The sequence below is a fragment of the Lipophrys pholis genome, assembly GCF_963383615.2.
Source record: "Lipophrys pholis genome assembly, chromosome: 14".
In the NCBI taxonomy this organism is placed as follows: Eukaryota; Metazoa; Chordata; class Actinopteri; order Blenniiformes; family Blenniidae; genus Lipophrys; species Lipophrys pholis.
Genome location: NC_137633.1, coordinates 11,901,183 through 11,918,766, shown reverse-complemented (window position 1 = coordinate 11,918,766; position 17,584 = coordinate 11,901,183). Strand labels below are relative to the sequence as shown.

The following is a 17,584-nucleotide window of genomic DNA, read 5'->3' as shown; positions in this document are numbered from 1 at the left end:
TAAGAGCTCCTGTGTTGGGAAAGACGTCTATTCTTGCACTTTGGACACACAGCGGAGCTGTACAGCAGCTCCAGATTCTCCAAGCGTTAACATAGTGTAGGCAGAAATATGGCAAAATAAAGTTTGTGTCTGTGTCTGCGTGCTGTTTATGCTATAAAGTGCAATGTGAGGGTATTTAGGCTGAACGAGCTGTGTGTGTGTGAGTGTGTGCATGCATGCGTGCGTGCGTGTGTGTATGTGTGTCACTTGCATGGATGCATGCTGGCAAGCTGAGTGTGTATACTCGTGTGTGCCTGAATAAACATATGAGAGGTAACGTAACAAAACCAACACAAAAAAAAACAAACAAACAAAAAAACAGGAAACAGATGTACTATCTGTGGTGAATAATCTGCATGGAGCAACTTTACATTTACTAACCCCCCCCCACCTGACTTTTTTATTCCCCCTGTGTGCTTTTTGTTTAAGGAGGTTTTTTGTTTTTTTTAAGTCACATGACATTAAAAAGCATCGTAAAGAAAAAACAAGAGAGAAAAAAAGGCAAAAACAAAAGAAACCTTCATCTGAAAAGTGCCAAAGCAAACTGACATTCCTGACCTCAGAGCCAAAAACCATCTCCTCACATCTTAACAGCTTGGTCGTGATTATCCAAGTGTAACATCCATATAGGCAATGTAGACGTGCACATCTGTTTTCATAAGAGTCCAGTTTCGTTTCATTCAGAGTTTTTTCTGCACTTAATGAGTCTTAAAAGGATTGTTGCGTCACTCCAGTGGCACGTGTGCATACCCTGCCGCTGGATGTCGTTCCACCTCGGACGAGGACACATGGTGGTGAACGCGGATGAGTTTTCAACGTACTGATGTCGTGATAAATGCAAAGAAGGATTTTATTCATCTTTAAAGAGGGGTGAGGATGTCGAGCAGATGGTTGAAGTTCTCCAACGAGCCGCAAATTTGAGCACTAATGCGTCAGATTTGAGTCAGCTTCACTCAGTTTCTGATTTATTAGTTGAGACGGGGAACGTGGGGACGAGACGGAACATCATTAAATGTTCCATGTGTATTTACATCAGAGTCCCAGTGAGCAGCTCTAGGATGTGGCTGTAATTTTTATTAATCTTTTTAACTGCTGTAGTTCGTGTTGTTCATGCCAGCAGTCTCATACCGTTGAGTCCTGTGTGTACAAGCATGGCAGACACCTCAGTCTCTTAAAACTGTTTCTACCAGATGAGTGAGCTTAGCTAACATTGTCGACTCTGTTACATGTACATTACATTTCTCTATAGTTGTTATAATAGGGGGGGGCGGGGTATGCAAAGGATGGGGGATGCTGAGAGGGGCGCTTAGGCCTGAGCTGAGCAGGAAACGAGGGAGGGAAGGTGTAGAAGTGAGAGAGGATATTAAATGGGTAGCGCTGATCAGAAACGCTCAGTCTTTTTCGAGGACTGCGGCAGTCTGTGGTCTTTACTCTCGTCCAAGTTCTCCATGAGCTCCTCAGCCAGGTTTTTGGCACTTGGATGACGTGCGAGTCTGCGCCCTCGCTGTTTCTGAATCCATCTGCCTCGTACGCTTCCTGTTTTTGATTTGCTCCTCCATATCCTGCCACTCTCTCATCTCCGTCCCACTCAGCCGTCTCTCCTTTTTAAGCAGATTGCACATGGATGTATGCTGCGAGCTGGAATGTTTGCCTGTATGTGAGCTGTGTTTGCGAACGGAGGAGGACATGGATGATGATTCCCAACCTCTCAAACGTTTTTGTTCTTATTGATTCACCTCAGGAGTCTTTCCTCTCTCTCATCTTCCATTTTTATCTCTTGGTATTTCCCCTCTCCCTCTCCTTCTCCCTCCCTCTCCCTCTCTCTCTCTCTCTCCCTCTCTCTCCCTCTCTCTCCCTCTTTTTCTCTCTCTCTCACCTCCACCTCCCCCGCTCCTCCCCCACTCAATTTACATCACGCTGCATTTGCCCTTCAGTCTCTCGGCGCGGGACTGCTTCCCGGAGCGCTTGCCGTCAATGTTGAGGCTCATGTTCCTCTTCTTGTCCAGGTTGAGGAGCTCCTGGAAGAGCTCGGTTACATTGTGGTTGGTCTTGGCTGATGTCTCCATGAAGGCGCACTTCCACTGGTTGGCCTGGGCTTCCCCGTCCTTGGTCTCCACCTCTCGCTGGGTTTCATCGCTCTTATTTCCAACAAGCATGATGGGAATGGCCTCAACATTGCCTTTTATGGCCAAGACCTGGAGAGAATGAGAAAAATAGAATGTCTCTTTTCTATAGTCTCTGTTAACGGCATTGAAACAACAAGAGCCAAAGAAAATCCCAAAACAGAATCCAAGAAAGGACATACTTATTTACCTATTTGTTCTGTGATTTCAATTTTGTTTGATTTTCATTCTCTTACCTCAGTATAACATTCCCCTGTTTAAAACACTTAAAACCTAAAGACTTGTACATCAGTGGATCAATTAAAAAAAAACCTTCAACGAAGCTTATAAAGATTACCCCTGGCACAAAGTCATAATTTCACCTATTAACATTCAATATAACATACAAGTAGAATAAATCAGCAGAATGTTCATATCACATAAGCTGCAGCTGTAAAGTATCTCACCATAAATAGACCTATAAATAAATACACTCAACTGTATCCTCTCTCTGAACTGTACACAATCGCTCACGATCAGCACCGACATCTGCAAACACACGCGAACACTCCCCACCTGTTGGTAAATGGGTTTGAGCTCCTCCAGGGACTGTTTGCTCGTGATGGAGTAGACCAGGATGAAGGCGTGGCCCTTGGAGATGGAGAGGCGCTGCATGGCTGGAAACTGGTGACTGCCTGTTGTGTCTGTGATCTGGAGGGTGCACACGCTCTTGTCGCAGCTGATCACCTGGCGGTAGGTGTCCTCCACCGTGGGGATGTAGGTGTCCCTGAAGGTGCCCTTCACGAAGCGCAGAACAAGGGAGCTCTTACCGACTCCCCCGGCGCCGAACACCACCACACGATAGTCGTTGCTCTGCTCCGGCATTCTGCCCCCTCAGGCTTAAGACAGTGTTACACCTGGGGTATTAAAAATTGGGAGCACAGCAAAGGATGAGGGGTCAGAAGGGGTCAGGATTACAGGATAATTTCTAGGAAATGTGAAACCTGTTTTTAATAACATCCAGACAAGATGCGGCTGATACAGTTCATGTGGAGGGACAATGGGGGCGATGCAGCAGGGGCTCAACCACACTCAAACGGGCTTCACAACACTCAATATATCTGGACTGACTCGGAGCCAGAGCACAAATTAGAGAATTCACCTGACGCAGACATTTCCCTAATCAATAAGCCTCGCACAGTTTCTCAGTTTCAACCCCAAAAACAATTCCAGCATTTCCTCATTTATCACCGAACCGCAGCAAACTCTGCAAGAGACAACCAGAGAGCCGACAGCTCATAAGAAAAGCCTCCAGAGGGGAGACACAGTAATGCGTATAACACAAAGGAATCCAATACATCAAAGACTGAGATGAATTAAAGAATTAAAGAATTTACCACAAACCTCTCTAACAAACCGAAACAGAACATTATAGCTCCTCTGATAAACAAACAGTGAACTGTTGGACAAGTCCGGTGAAATGCATGTGTCCATGATATCATGCGCTTACTGTAGTTAACGTCACTGCAGTGCTCAAATGTTGTGCTAGCTTTTGATGGATAAATTAAAGAAAGAGTTTGAGTTTGTTAAGCAATCTAAATGATGAACCAAACTTTACCAGCTGGACAAAAATATAAGGAAATAAAACTGAGTTTTGATTCCTATTTGCTGGATGTATGAACAACCACTACAAAGCTAAAGATGTGTTAGAAATAGCTCTTCGTGCCCTGTAATTCAGAAAATGTAGGTTTAATCTAGAAAAGGGATCACGTTTATTGGTTTGCGCTGCAAACTTTGCATATATTTTTATATCAAGTAATCAAGAAGAAAACAAACAACCACAGAGAATGTTATTGTTGTTTACTCCCTGTAACCAAAACATAAGGTAGCTTTGGTCAGCAACTGATTATTGCATTCATCGTATCAGTCAAGTGGTACCATCCAATGCATTGACGCATGTACTGTAGATGAAGACTAACTGAAGTTTAAACATCAAGAGCATCAAGAGAACATTAGATGATATGAGTGACTTTGCATGAGGTTGCTGATGCAAAGGAGACTATTTCAGAATCTGCTGATCTACTTGGAATAACTGTAGTTTTCTGTGCTGTCAGAAGAGAATAGTTAGTTAAAAATAGAAAGGCTGCAGTTATTTTGATAACCAGTTATAACAACCAGAGTACTATATCCAGAAACCTGTCTGTTCATGTCAAACACGGCTGTAGATGAGCTACATCATAATTTCCAAATAACAGTTTGGAAAGATGTTGCCAGGTCTGATGAGGGATTTCTGCTGACACTTGAAAGTGTCACTATGGAGCGCGGATCGATCCTGTCTTATAATAGTAGTTTGAGCTGCTGATGGTGTATTGGTTGTGCGGATAGTTTCTTGGCACCTTTTGAGCCTCCTTAGTACCATCTGAGTGTCATTTAAACAATACATGCTACCAGCTGCTTTCCTCGACAAAAGGTCCCGACAGCAGGATTCCTGTTATGTCACAAAGATCCAATCAGTGACGTGGTGGTAAATGGTAGACAGACTTATATGGTGCACTTGAGCAACTTAGGGGTTCAGTCTCTTGCCAAAGGACACTTGGGGAAAACAGTGGTAAGGGTAAGGTGTATCAAATGTGGCTCAGTTTATAAAGGGTGGTCTATTCGGTAAATTCAAAAACTATACATAGAGGTCCAAATCTATAGTAAGACCTGAGCTAGTAGACATAAAACAACTGTGTGAATCTGTCACTGTTGCTTTCTGCAGCTCGTGCAGATGCATCTCAACAAAGTTCTCACAAATAGTCTATTACAATCTCCGTAAGTGTCTGTGCATGATTATGCATTGTGTCTGCTGCATTATTTATCCACCGTAGGTCTAGACTTTAGCTTTAAGGTACCATAATAAGACACTCCTTCAGCTGTGATCACGCTGCTCTCTGAGCTCCAGTCATAATGAAACAGTAAATTGACATCAATACCATATGGAATAAGTGGATTTCTGTCACGCTTGCGCTGCAGAAACCCGCTATTGATGGCAGGGCACCTGTAATTGCATTGCTGGGTTCTAGATAATATCAGTCAAGGAGTTGAAAATAAATGGTTGCTCAGCGAGTGTCTCTTGAGCTTTATAGTCAGACTCAAGCTTTAAGCATGGGAGACATGCAAGAGTATTTCCACACTGAACTCACATCTGTAGTTTAATTTTCAAGTGAGCCTGTGTTTTTGTTTTTTCACAAGCCAGCAGATTGAAACTCTCGCGTAACAGCCCTGTGATGCCTTGAAATGATCATAAACTCAGAACTTGAAATGGTGGGTGCCATCAAATCTGTCAAAATGCTTCCTGGTGCGACTGAAGCTTAAAATCTCAGCGGTGTAAGCCTGGTGCAAAAGAAGAGTGTCTCTTTATAAGGTTGCAGTAATGAGGTTGGGCCACAAGTTAAACATAAATAATAAAAGTGAAAACACCCCGACAAGGTAGAACTGTTTAAGAAAACGCCGTGATTGCTAGAAACAGCGGTCATCTGCATTGCCTCAAGCTCTTGGCTCTAATGAGGCCTTCAGTTACGCCGAAGAATTGTGGTCTGAGCTGCCAGAACTGCTGCACAGTGATTTCTGCTTAGGCCTGCTTAATGTGAGACACGCACACACACACACACACACACACACACACACTTACACACACACACACAAGCACAAATTTTGCACAATCATTGCAACTGCAGACCCACATCAGGCATGAACACTATTTGATAATTAAGACTCTACAGGGACATTAATTGTTTATTGCATAGTTGCAGTTCTTCTCATGACGATGACGCATCCTGGCGATCAACATTTTCATACCGACAATGGATCAAGTGACTAAGTGTATGCGGAAGGTGTTGTTTGGAGTGACAAATCCACAGAAAGTGATCACGAAGCTCTGCAGTCCAGCGCAGACAAATCTTTTAGCTCATTGTTCAAGCTTTTACAATGCTTTGGTTTCCCCTCTCTGCCCACTCTAATCCGCATCTTTTCTGGCAGCAGCAGATACCTAATAGAGTTCAGACAGTGTTTGAGCAAAGCTGGTAAACACCACAGTGAAGCATATAGTGTGATAAAATATTTCCCTCCGGAGCTGACGGAGACCAAAACAAAAAGGATGGTGAATATTAGACTTGGATTTGTTTTGTCCCCAGAAACTCGACTCCAAATTAATACTAATGTTGCTTCCTATCTGCTATTATTGATAATTACACAAATGTTTACTCAGAGATCATTGCTTCCCCCCACCCCCTTTTTTTTTTTTCTTGAAGCTTGTCGCTGCATGTGACATCAAGACCAAAACAAGTGTTTGCATGAAAGAAAAATGCTCTCTAATAATTGTTGTGAGGATTAGAACAAGCAGCTTTGCACATATTTTCACAGCCAAGAACTGGCAGTGATGCAGCTGTCACACACTCATTAAACATATAAAGGTATTTATGCCATTTTCTTTGTCTTTGAGTTTGACTCATTAAATGTCATGAGATTTTATTGATGTGACTTTACTGCATTAAGCAGCTCGTCGGTTTTACCCAGTCGATCCCCAGTGCGGCTCTTTTGAATATGTGTTGACGTTTTTTTTTACACATTCTTAAAAACATTGGTAATATAGGTAACATGCTTTTATTGGTGGCCTTTTAAACAATAATGTAAGAAATGTGTTTCCTGTGGTCTGATAAGCATGTCACATGCCCCTGCTGTTTATTCAATGACATTTAGGCATGGCTTCTTGTGGATGACAATGAATTTCATAACATAAATCTGTGTTTCTGCACTTGTGCCTTTTCGTATTTTCATGAGTGGATACAAGGGAAAATGCCATCATGACACAAAAAAGTCCAAAGAAATGTCCTTGTTTTAATCTGTAATGTATAAAACGGTAATGATGTATTGCGATTGGAAACAACAAGAAAACTAAAAGAAAAATAATCCTAAAGTTACAAATTACACAATCGGTGAAATATCTAGAAAAGAAATGCACAAATGGGTAGAATTACTGTGATTCTAGGCTGATGAATCTGTTTTAGGTATTGATACTGACACCCTGTCAAATATTCTTTTTAACTGTCTGTCTCACTCTGTCTGTCTTTGACCCGCTCCCTGAGCTCCCTCTTGGTGTTTGTGCGCTGCCTCCTGCTCTCTCACTCTGCAGGTCTACACGCTGTTTGATCAATAAACTAAGGCCGCTGTGGTTTTAATCGATGGGGCTCGTCTCCCTGGGCCCTGTCAGTCAGGCGGTCTGTTATCCTGCCTCGCTTCGTGCCTGTTTGGAGTTTTGGGGGTTTTTTTGAAGGTGGATTTTTAACTCTGTGATTCTTCCATCGCTCTTCTCTCCTCCCGGCTTGTTTCTTTCGCCTGAGCTATAATTAGCAGGCCCCCTCCCTCAGTCAGCAGCTATAACTGAGCACACAGGTGCAACCTCACAGTGACACACATACTGCACTTCCGCTCCTTCACCATTTGTCCTTGACACCAGGCCTTTTGGGATTAATGACACTCCTCCCAAATGCAAGCTGTCTCTCTCATTCCCCTTCTCCCCTCCTCTTCTCGTCTTTTATTTGAAACGAGAGGACGGTGCAGTTCCTTAATGAATTAATGGTATGCTATAAATGCTACTGTGGCAGTGCAGCCAGACTCCATTAGCGGATAGCATTGGCACTGGCCAAACCGGCCACCTCTCTACTCAGTCAGAAAACACAAGCAATGCAGCCTTCTCCATTGGTTTATTTCACAGAGTGAGCAAGGAAATGTCACCTTTAGCGGAAATATGCACATAATTTCCCTCAAGAGAGCCACTTACGCAGCGGCACAAAGGAAGCGCATTAACCAACATCAAACACAATGCCATTCAACAGATCAAGAGCGTGATTAAATAGACACCCACAAAGCGGTCCCATGGTATCTTGTAGAGAAAGGGTTTTAATCAGGCAGCGCACACTGGAATTCAGTGGATACACGGCTATTTGGCGATGAGTGTGTGACAGGATCAACAGATTATCGCTTTGAGCTTTTTCTGAAATGTTCTGTCCTCTTCTGGCCACGAGTGTTGACGGACGCACAGCGTCTGGGACGTCTGAAGCCTGCACGAAGTTTGTGTCGCTTGGTGTGTGAACCCCCCATGTGTGTCTCTTGATGTGCAGTCAAGCGGAAAATTCCCTGTTCTCGGAACACAATGTGTTTGTGTGTGTTTTACCACAGGTATTAATCTGCAACGTTTTCGAGGCAATTTTAAGAGCCGGGCCTTTTCATTAGCAGACTGTGAAGGCTCGATTTATAACATTTTGCCTCAGTCTCACACGTTTGGTCACGCTGCCGCTTCACTGTGCTCACACCTGCAAAAACACACACATGGAGAGCCGGCAGAATGGGTTTATCGGGAAGCCTTTGTTGGATCTGATTTTGGGCGTGTGAATGTGACGATGTTTCTTCATATAAACGCTGATAAACTGACGAAAAAAAACTGCACATTTCTTCTCTCTGCATCAGAGTGTGTCACTTGGATACAGTGCTGGATTCTTATCAGTAGAACAAACATAACTTACAATGTTTATAATCTATCGTTTCAGAATACTGAGTGTATAGTGCAGGGGTCCTCAGGCTTTATGACTGAATAAAAATATTCCGAAGCCACAAAACTTCATAGATTCAAAATAAAGACAACACATCTTATAATCAGCTTGGTGTATATGCTGTACCAACATGGTGATTTACATCGCAATATATTTCGATTAGAAACCGTTGTATTTATATTCACATTTTTTGTGTGTGTTGATATTTTTAGCCTTCCAAGACATTTCAAGCTCGTCAGCTCATCACCATTTGAGCTGTTCAAGCAAGTTTTTTTTTAATGTCTCGCCATATTTTCCTCAACATTTTAATAATATGAAACTGTTTTAGTGGTTTTAAATATTTCCCAGCAATTCTAGCCCTTCTTAGTTGTTGTAGCTATTTTAACGTAAGTTTCCTTTAATGTCCATCTTGTCTGTCTCTGCATTAATCCATCCTATAGGAGCAGGATTTGGATTCATGTATGGTTACCTTACTGAGAGGTTTGAAAGCCACACAGCTATTCTGCTCCCACAAACTGAGGATAAAGAATCAATTTTAAAGACCATCTGATGTGCTCCAATTTTAATTAGAAAAGAAAATCTTTATTCACATGTGATTTTGTGAAAGCTACACCGGGAGCTATGACAGAGGGGCAGAGGAGCCACACGGGTTGCAGACCCCTGCTATAGTGGCATCAATATCTCTGCATGAATGTCTATTGCAATTGTATGTTGTTATGCAATAAATTGGACTTGGAATATTCCACAATTCGCTCTCAGAATTAGTGCATCAGTGAATAAAAATAAACTCTAGATATTATTCATATGAAAATTTTGCTTGTTTACTAATTTTTTGCAAAATTCTGTAAAATGTAAGACCTTTAGCTAGTCTAGTCTAGTCTTTAGTCTAGTCTAAGTGAAGCTAAATGGCTACAGTCTTTAGATTTAATACACAAACTGTGACACTGGTATTTTCATTGATTAAATTCTTATTTCGGAAGCAACGGTTCCAAATGTAGCCAAAAGCTTATCCGGCCAATGTTCTGTCCAGAAAATAAATTCATTAAAAGTTCAAGAATTCAGCCACTCATTCCAAACTATGCACCAATGCATCTGTAAATACACTCGCTAGACCTTCACACTTACATTTTCAGTCACCACAGTGTTGCAACAACATGTCCTCCTGGGACCTGAGGAACCTGAACCTTTTTCTGTGATTTCCTTTGGATTTGGTGTCCAGTATTCCTTTTTAAAGTCACAGCATATTACTGGGAATCCAAGGCTGTCCTAATCACAGGACAACAATATGTGGTTAAATGTGGCTGCAAAGAAGGAAATCACATGGAAACGGGAAAAAAAAGTGATAATTGTATACTCAAAATACTCTTCTCATTTTACACGAACGACTCCTGCAGTGAGTAACTAAAATGTTTGCGCTTAAAACAGGTTAGATACATGAGCAAGATAACGTATAGGTAGCAATACCTGTGGGTATGCTTGAGGCTTTGTGTGAACCTGCGTGTGTGTATGCTTCTCATCACCATCAATCCATACCCTGATTGACCAAACGCCACTGTACATGCAAGGAGCATCTGTGCTTCACAGTACAAGCGATTGGAATACTGTGGTCTTGGCTTAGCAGCTAATCATCAAGCTTAACCCTCTTCTGCGCTCATGGCCTGCACCACATTGACCCAATTCCCAGGACTTAAGTTACCAGCCGTCTCCATGTGAGACTACATGCACCCTGAAGCCCTCCGGTACCCCTCGCACATCTCTTTGACTCAGCACGCACTATCACCAACGCCGTGGCACGGGAATATCAGCGGAGCCACAGAAGATTAGATCCGCTCGCAATAACACGTCTCACTGGACAAAAGGTTTTTGCAGAGGAGGATCCATCACGGCAGACGCATCCGACTTGCACTCGTCAACACATTTTTTATGTTCACCCGTGCGCCGTTCCCAGTTCAGAATTGTTTGTCCTCGCTGTAAAACAATGCCAAATGCTTTATTAATTCTGCACTGTGAGTCGAGTTGTTTTCCCCCCTACCCACTGACTGCAGCAAATGTGGTCACACAAGGCCAATGGAATGAGAGATTACCACAACCTTAACGTTTAATGAAATCACTGCAAACAAACCCACTAAACAGCAAATTTATCGGTCAGGTTCAGTCAAAACAAGATAGAGCTCAAATTGTCTTTAAAATACCGACATGATAAGGGTTGTGCAGAAAATTTTACCCTTTATCAGGCAGGTGCCCATATATGGTCATTTCCACTTTTTTCTTTTAAACTAACCACAAGTAGGTAATAACAACTACAAAAAAAGGATGGTGATTTATTTATACATCTTTTTGAAGATCAACTGAGAATCATATCCAGTTCTCAATATTTCAGTGGGGGAATATTATGTTTCTTCAGTCAGTTTTGCACTTTCCATTATATTTATTAGTGTTTCTTCATTCAGAGTTTAAAATGTTACAAAATCAAACAAATGAAGAAAGTCTTATAATAGCCTTTAAAAACAACCGATGGTGAAAACATTAAATCTAATGATATCCTACAATGGTTATGAGAAACATTTTGAATGTAGATTGTTGTGAATAGCAGTTATAGTCTGAGTATGTCATACAAAACCAAAACTGGTTATGCTTTGAAGGTGGGCTAAACTACAGTTACATAGATATAGATATAGATATAGATATAGATATAGATATAGATATAGATATAGATAAAGATATAGATGCCAAAATGCAATTTCAAATGGAATTTAAAAGAATTGATAGATTGATACCTGAAGTGTACCCACATCACGATAAAGCTGGCTCCATGCAACAGTTACATCTTAATCATGTAATTAGGCTTCTAAAGTGTATTGATGTTTAGTATTAGTGTGACCTGGGGAACACCGGGTTGTTCCGTCTGGACACTCCATAAGGCCCCGCTAATACCTCATCCTAGTAAACCAGGACCACATGGGTAACTGTTTAATGACACCAGACCAGAGACATTTACTTTACAGTACAGGCCACAGAGCAGTAGGGCTTTTTTTTTTTTTTTAAGTCTGCATAATATATTCAGGTATTTCTTCCTTTTCTTTTTTTCCACAAAAGCCTATTCTTAGCTGCTATAAAGGCCCTGACCTGACTGAGGCAGTAATTACAGACTGGTGGAGTGTGCTGCTGAAGCCTGCCTTCAGTGACAGATGGTGACAGGGTTGGTAGTTTTGGATTGACTCCATTGGTTTCTACAGGCAAGAGCCACCAGCACCGCTTTTTTTTCCCACATCTCTTTCATACCACTTGACCCAGGTCTGATAGCAACACAGATGGTTAAAAGCAACAACTACAAGGGAATTCCACTCCAGACTGCACGTGATGCTGCAACTGCACAGCTGGGATTACAGAGGACTGGCCATTAACTTCCATCCTCTGGCTAAAAATACTCCTCAATATTCTTCAAAAAGGACATTTCAATTTTCTATAAAAATGACTTTCTGCTATGAATTGAATAATGATGAAAATAAATAAAACATAGTGCCTTAGAGGTCACAATGTGCATAATGGACCGGACAAGCCATCCCGACCTGCGATTAGTTATGCATAAGACCAAGAAAATCCTGGCTAATACCATGAATAATAAAGACTATGAACCTTTAAATGAGCTGATGCTGACAGAACTGCTTCAACACTGCAGCATTGATCTGTTCCAGTATTGAAGCAAACATTACAAACTTTACAGTTCAGAGGTGTTCAACACTGTGCAGAGTTCATGCTGGAAGTTTGGGGGGTTTCAGGAGCCTCCAGATTTGAAGCAGGGGTTGTAAAACCCACCTGAAAACAAAACAAGTGGTAAGTAGTGGCGAATGCTCAATGTAATGTATGACTTAGTTGTGTATCCTAATAAATCTGAAATTAATAGACACGATTTCTAAATGATTTGGGGGTCCATGGACATGTAAAGCAATTTGTTGAGGCACAATAGTTCAAAGCTTTTACTGTTTATCCAACATTGCATTATAGCTAATTTTCTAGTTTGAAATGTATCTAATATGTGTGATTTCACATTATATATACTGTATATTAATTGTATTCACAACTCTTTCCTTTTTTCATGAAGATTGCTTCTCAGGTTGATGGTATATGAGGACCTGAAGCTGGCACCATGGCTCCCACACCCGCATTTAAATACTGCGAATCTCCAGAAACATCTGGCTGGCCACAATAAATGATTTCTTTGAATAACACACAACTGAAAAGGCATGTTCTATTCACAAAAACAAGTATTCAATTTTGGACTGTTTCATTCATCGACAAATGGCAGTCATCCAACACAATAATTACACTCAGACTTCAATCCATGGATGAAAAGAAGTCACTCAATAAAAGCAGATACTTTCTTTTTTTTTCCATGAACTTCACTTAATAAGACCTATTTTAAGCCAGCAACTATCAGGAGCATTATTCTGCAATTTCTGAGCGTTGTCAAATCTGTGCGTATTCACGTAATTGTAAGGCCTTTTTCCTCATTCTGAGCTTACTACTTGAATAAAATTGGAAAACAATGTAGGCATCAGGCGTAATTGTGGTGCTTGTCTCACATTGGCCTCATGAGGGATGATCTGGGTACATACTGGCTGCACAAAACCTCATGAGAAATCCACATCAGCATCCAGTTTCAGCCTCTTCGACACCATCTCAAGTACTGCCACTTGCATCATTACATCTCTTCTTACTGGATATTGAGTAATTTCATTGTCTTGCCTCAGCAGAGGGTAGTGTTCTTATGCAACTGCACTGTGACCATTCAAGACAGATAAAGGGGCAGCACGTCCACGCTCCCCCACAGGTCCATTTATCCCTCCAACACATGCAGGCTTTCATACAATCTGCATCTCAATACCTCTCTCAAACACACTCTTCAGACCTCGCTCACAGGATTTTCTGCCATACATCTCTCGGCTCTCTTCTATCAGAACCCTGCAACCCACGCACACACACACACACACACACACACACACACACACACACACACACACACACACACACACACACACACACACACACACACACACACCCATGACTGGCAGTGTCCAATGCATACAGGAAGTTGAGTGAGTCACACATACGCGCGCATAGAGAGGTCCTAAATGATTCACAACTGCTTATGCATGTCATGATGGCTCCGCTCTTTTTCTCCAATCATGAATCTCACAACAAGCAGCACATCAGACACGGAGGAGGAGACATGGAGAAGCACGGATCCAGATGGAGGATTAACCGTGGCATTTGCCTCAGAAAAAGCGGACTTTATGCGTCACGCTGGCGTCATTATTAGTATGTAGTGTAACGTTGACGCGCATCCCCGCCTCGGCTGAAGGCAGGAAGGGGTGGCGGGGAGCGAGGGCTTGCCGTCGGTCCGCAGATTGGTGCGCAACGCCATTACAGACCACCCTACTCTGCTCAGTTCATTCATAAATACCAGAGGATCGCCATCTCGCAGTGGTGCCATCATTTCGCAGTCGCAGCGACCCCCCTACCCCCCCACCCCCCACCCCCACCTCCCTTTACTCCTCAAAGCAATATGATAATCCCGACACCCTCACATCTCTGCCCCCTCTCTCTTTCTCACTCTCCTCTCCTGCTGACTGCCAATATGGCTGTGCGGGCACGGACTGCATACAATCCACACGACCGCACAATAAAATAAGAAAAAAAAAAATGTGAGTCGTGATATGTGCACGAATTTAACACATCGGCAACAAAACGGTTACGATCACTGAGATTTGTCGTCCCGTGTTTGGACGTCGACGGTATCAGTCGTGTGCGCACAAACAGCGGCCATCCAGGCAAAATAAGGAACGCGGTTACGCCACTGAATACCAACATCTGATCTCCATGTTAAGACGCGAGGATGAGCAGTATCTCCGTACCTGGTCGTGAAGTACAGCTCCGCTTCAGGCTCGTCCTCGGTTCAGAAGGATGAAAGACAAACGCCGAAAGCGTCTTAAAGCATTTTACGCGGTTCATGTAGAGCTCATGTCGTCCGATTTCCAACAACCACCACAGCAGACACTCTATCTGTCTCTCTCTCGCTGCCTCGCTCTCTTTCTCGCAGATAGGACGTGGGAGGTGCTATGCCCTCTCCCTTTTCTGTCCACACTTGATTTTCCTTCAGTCCATACACTTCCTGATTATTGATGCCAAGCAACAATAATTCATTTTTATATATCATCTCTGAAAGAAATTTAAAAAAAAACATGTCATGGAAGATTGAGCTGTGGAGATAATTATATTTGCTTACATTGGGGGGAAACTATATATATGAAAATATTTAGATTATCAATAACAATATAAAAATAAGCTGACTCAACGTGGTACCACTACTTATCTACTCATATAATGCAGTTTGTTTTTTGGTTTTTTTAACGTAGGCAGAACCCGTGAGAAAGAAATCATATCAAAGTAACTCGACCGAAAAAAAGACGATAACGAGTATTATAGTGACAGACAGGTGTACTGTGGCCAGGATATCCCCGGGTGATGGCAGATTTGAGTTAACCAGTTTTCTTTTATCCTGAGCTAAAGGAACACAATTACTAAGACACACACATAAAAAAGAAACCAGTTGAATTTTAGTTTGATGATCTATTTTGTTTCACACTCATCAATGAGAAATTTAGTTTTCCTATATAGATCATTGAAAAACGCATAGTATACATACTTAACACCTTTATAGGCAGTATTTTATAGCTATGCAAGTACGTATTTAACTCCTCTGGGATTTGTTATAGCATCAATAAGCCAACAGTTCAAGCTCGGAATCTTTACCGGAATTATTAATAAATCAGAGCTGCTGTATTGAATTCAGGATCAGCACCGCGGACAGCGACCACGTGTAGTTTCAGCACCGCGGAGAGAGCCACGAACACGTGAATGTTACGTACACGGCATATGGCCTTCGTGATACATAATAAAGCAAAACAGCATGCAGTAGATGACGAGATGAATGACGTGGTGACAGATAAAGGTCGATATAATGGAAACCATAGCTTCCTGTCAGAACGAAATGACGCATGGATTCTGACTTAATTGCCAGAAACAGATCAGAGAATGCCATCCACTTTGGTTCATATCACATTCACACGTGAATAAATCTCTCCCTGGTGCTAATGTAGGCCCCTGGCCAAGTCAGACCAAGCCTTGCTGTGTGAGCTGTGCTGTCTGTACGTGACGGTCTCACTGTATGACTCACCAACTCTCCGGTCGCACAGCCTCGGGTATGTCCCCCTCTACCGGCGAGTGGTGGAACCGCAGAGGACATCACACAGCAGCAAGTGTATAACTCTATAGATGGGAGATGATGAGGGTAATTGAAGATCATAAAGGGTTATGCAGTAGGACTGCATGCAGATGAAAAACAAAGCCCCACAAAATGAATAAACATTGCATCAAAAGTAGTTGAAAATGTATCCATACCTATTTGTCATGTGGAATCCCTCACTTATTTCTGTCAATGAGCTGCAGAGTGGATTCAGGCAGCTCGCATGTTGGGATGCAAATATTTGAAGGAAGGCCTCTTATGATCCCCTGGTCAGCCCCTGGTTTAGTCAACTTGGTCATTTGGCAGTGCTGAAAAAAGCTTGGAATGAAACGGACCTTTATAGCGCCTACAGGAGGGAGGTGACATGGTGTGATGACAACAACCTCACCCTCAACACGGACAAGATGAAGGAGCTGATAGTGGACATGAGGAAGGAGAGGAGCCCTCATCACTGTCTATCTCGGAGCTTGGAGTTGAAAGAGTGAGCAGCTTCAAATATCTTGGGGTCCACATCAGTGAAGACCTCACCTGGACCATCGACACCATACAGCTGGGGAAGAAAGCTCAACAGCGGCTGTACTTCTTGATTATCCTGAAGAAATTTGGCATGTCCACAAAGATCCTCAGCAACTTCTACAGCTGCATTGTTGAGCCCATCCTGACCAGCTGCATGGTACGGCAGCACCACTGTCATGGACCATAAACACCTGCAGAGAGTGGTGAAGACCGCTGCAAAGATCACCAGGACTCCACTGCCCTCTCTGCAGAGCATCTACAAGCACAGAGTCCACAGGAGAGCTGCTGCCATCATCAAGGACCCCACTCACCCCGAACATGGACTGTTCACACTTCTACCGTCAGGCCGGAGGTACAGAAGTGTGAAATGCAGGACAACCAGACTCGAGAACTCTTTTTATCCCTCTGCTATCAGACTTCTAAACAGCTGACAGGAGTCCAATGGACTATTCATGCCCCCCCCCCCATACCTCTCATTTACACTGAATTTGCACTACTTCTATATACTTCTATCTGTATATGCACGTTAGATGCGCACGTGTACAGTTCACATCTGTCCCATCTACTGCTGACGACCTCGCATGTTTATGTACAGACTGTAGCATTTTTTACTTCCACCTTAAATTGTATATTGTATATTCACTTTTTATTCACAGTTTTAATGTCTAGGTTTATATTTCTATTGCTTAAGTTTTTTTTATAGTTTTTAAAGTTTTTTTTTATAGTTTTTAAATTATGTGGCGTTCAGTGTGGTCAGCAAAGTAAGAATTTCATTGTGCAGGGAAACACGTTTCTTTACTGTACACATGACAATAAACACTTTGAATCTTTGAATCTTGAATATGGAACATTTTGAAGAGCAGCATCAAGGCCAAGAAAGAACATTCAACCTATATGTAAATCATCTAGTATTCTATGTAAAAAAAAAAAAAAAGATTTGTCCATATTTGATTATCTTCAATCAACTCCATATTTTCCTTTCTTTCATATGTCAGTTTGTAGAACTTCTATCGGTTTTTTTCTCATGAAGG

The 17,584-nt window shown here is 42.3% G+C and overlaps 1 protein-coding gene across 1 annotated transcript; it reads right to left on the bottom strand.

Annotated features, from left to right (window-relative positions):
- Positions 1 to 487: 487 nt before the first annotated feature.
- On the bottom strand, positions 488 to 14,825 carry diras1b (DIRAS family, GTP-binding RAS-like 1b). Its single transcript, XM_080480920.1, has 3 exons — positions 14,647 to 14,825; positions 2,718 to 3,058; positions 488 to 2,234 (listed from the first exon to the last, which is right to left on the bottom strand). The coding sequence occupies exons 2-3, from the start codon at positions 3,024 to 3,026 to the stop codon at positions 1,947 to 1,949; spliced, it is 597 nt and encodes a 198-aa protein (XP_080337046.1). The 5' UTR covers positions 3,027 to 3,058; positions 14,647 to 14,825; the 3' UTR covers positions 488 to 1,946.
- Between the last annotated feature and the right edge of the window lie 2,759 nt (positions 14,826 to 17,584).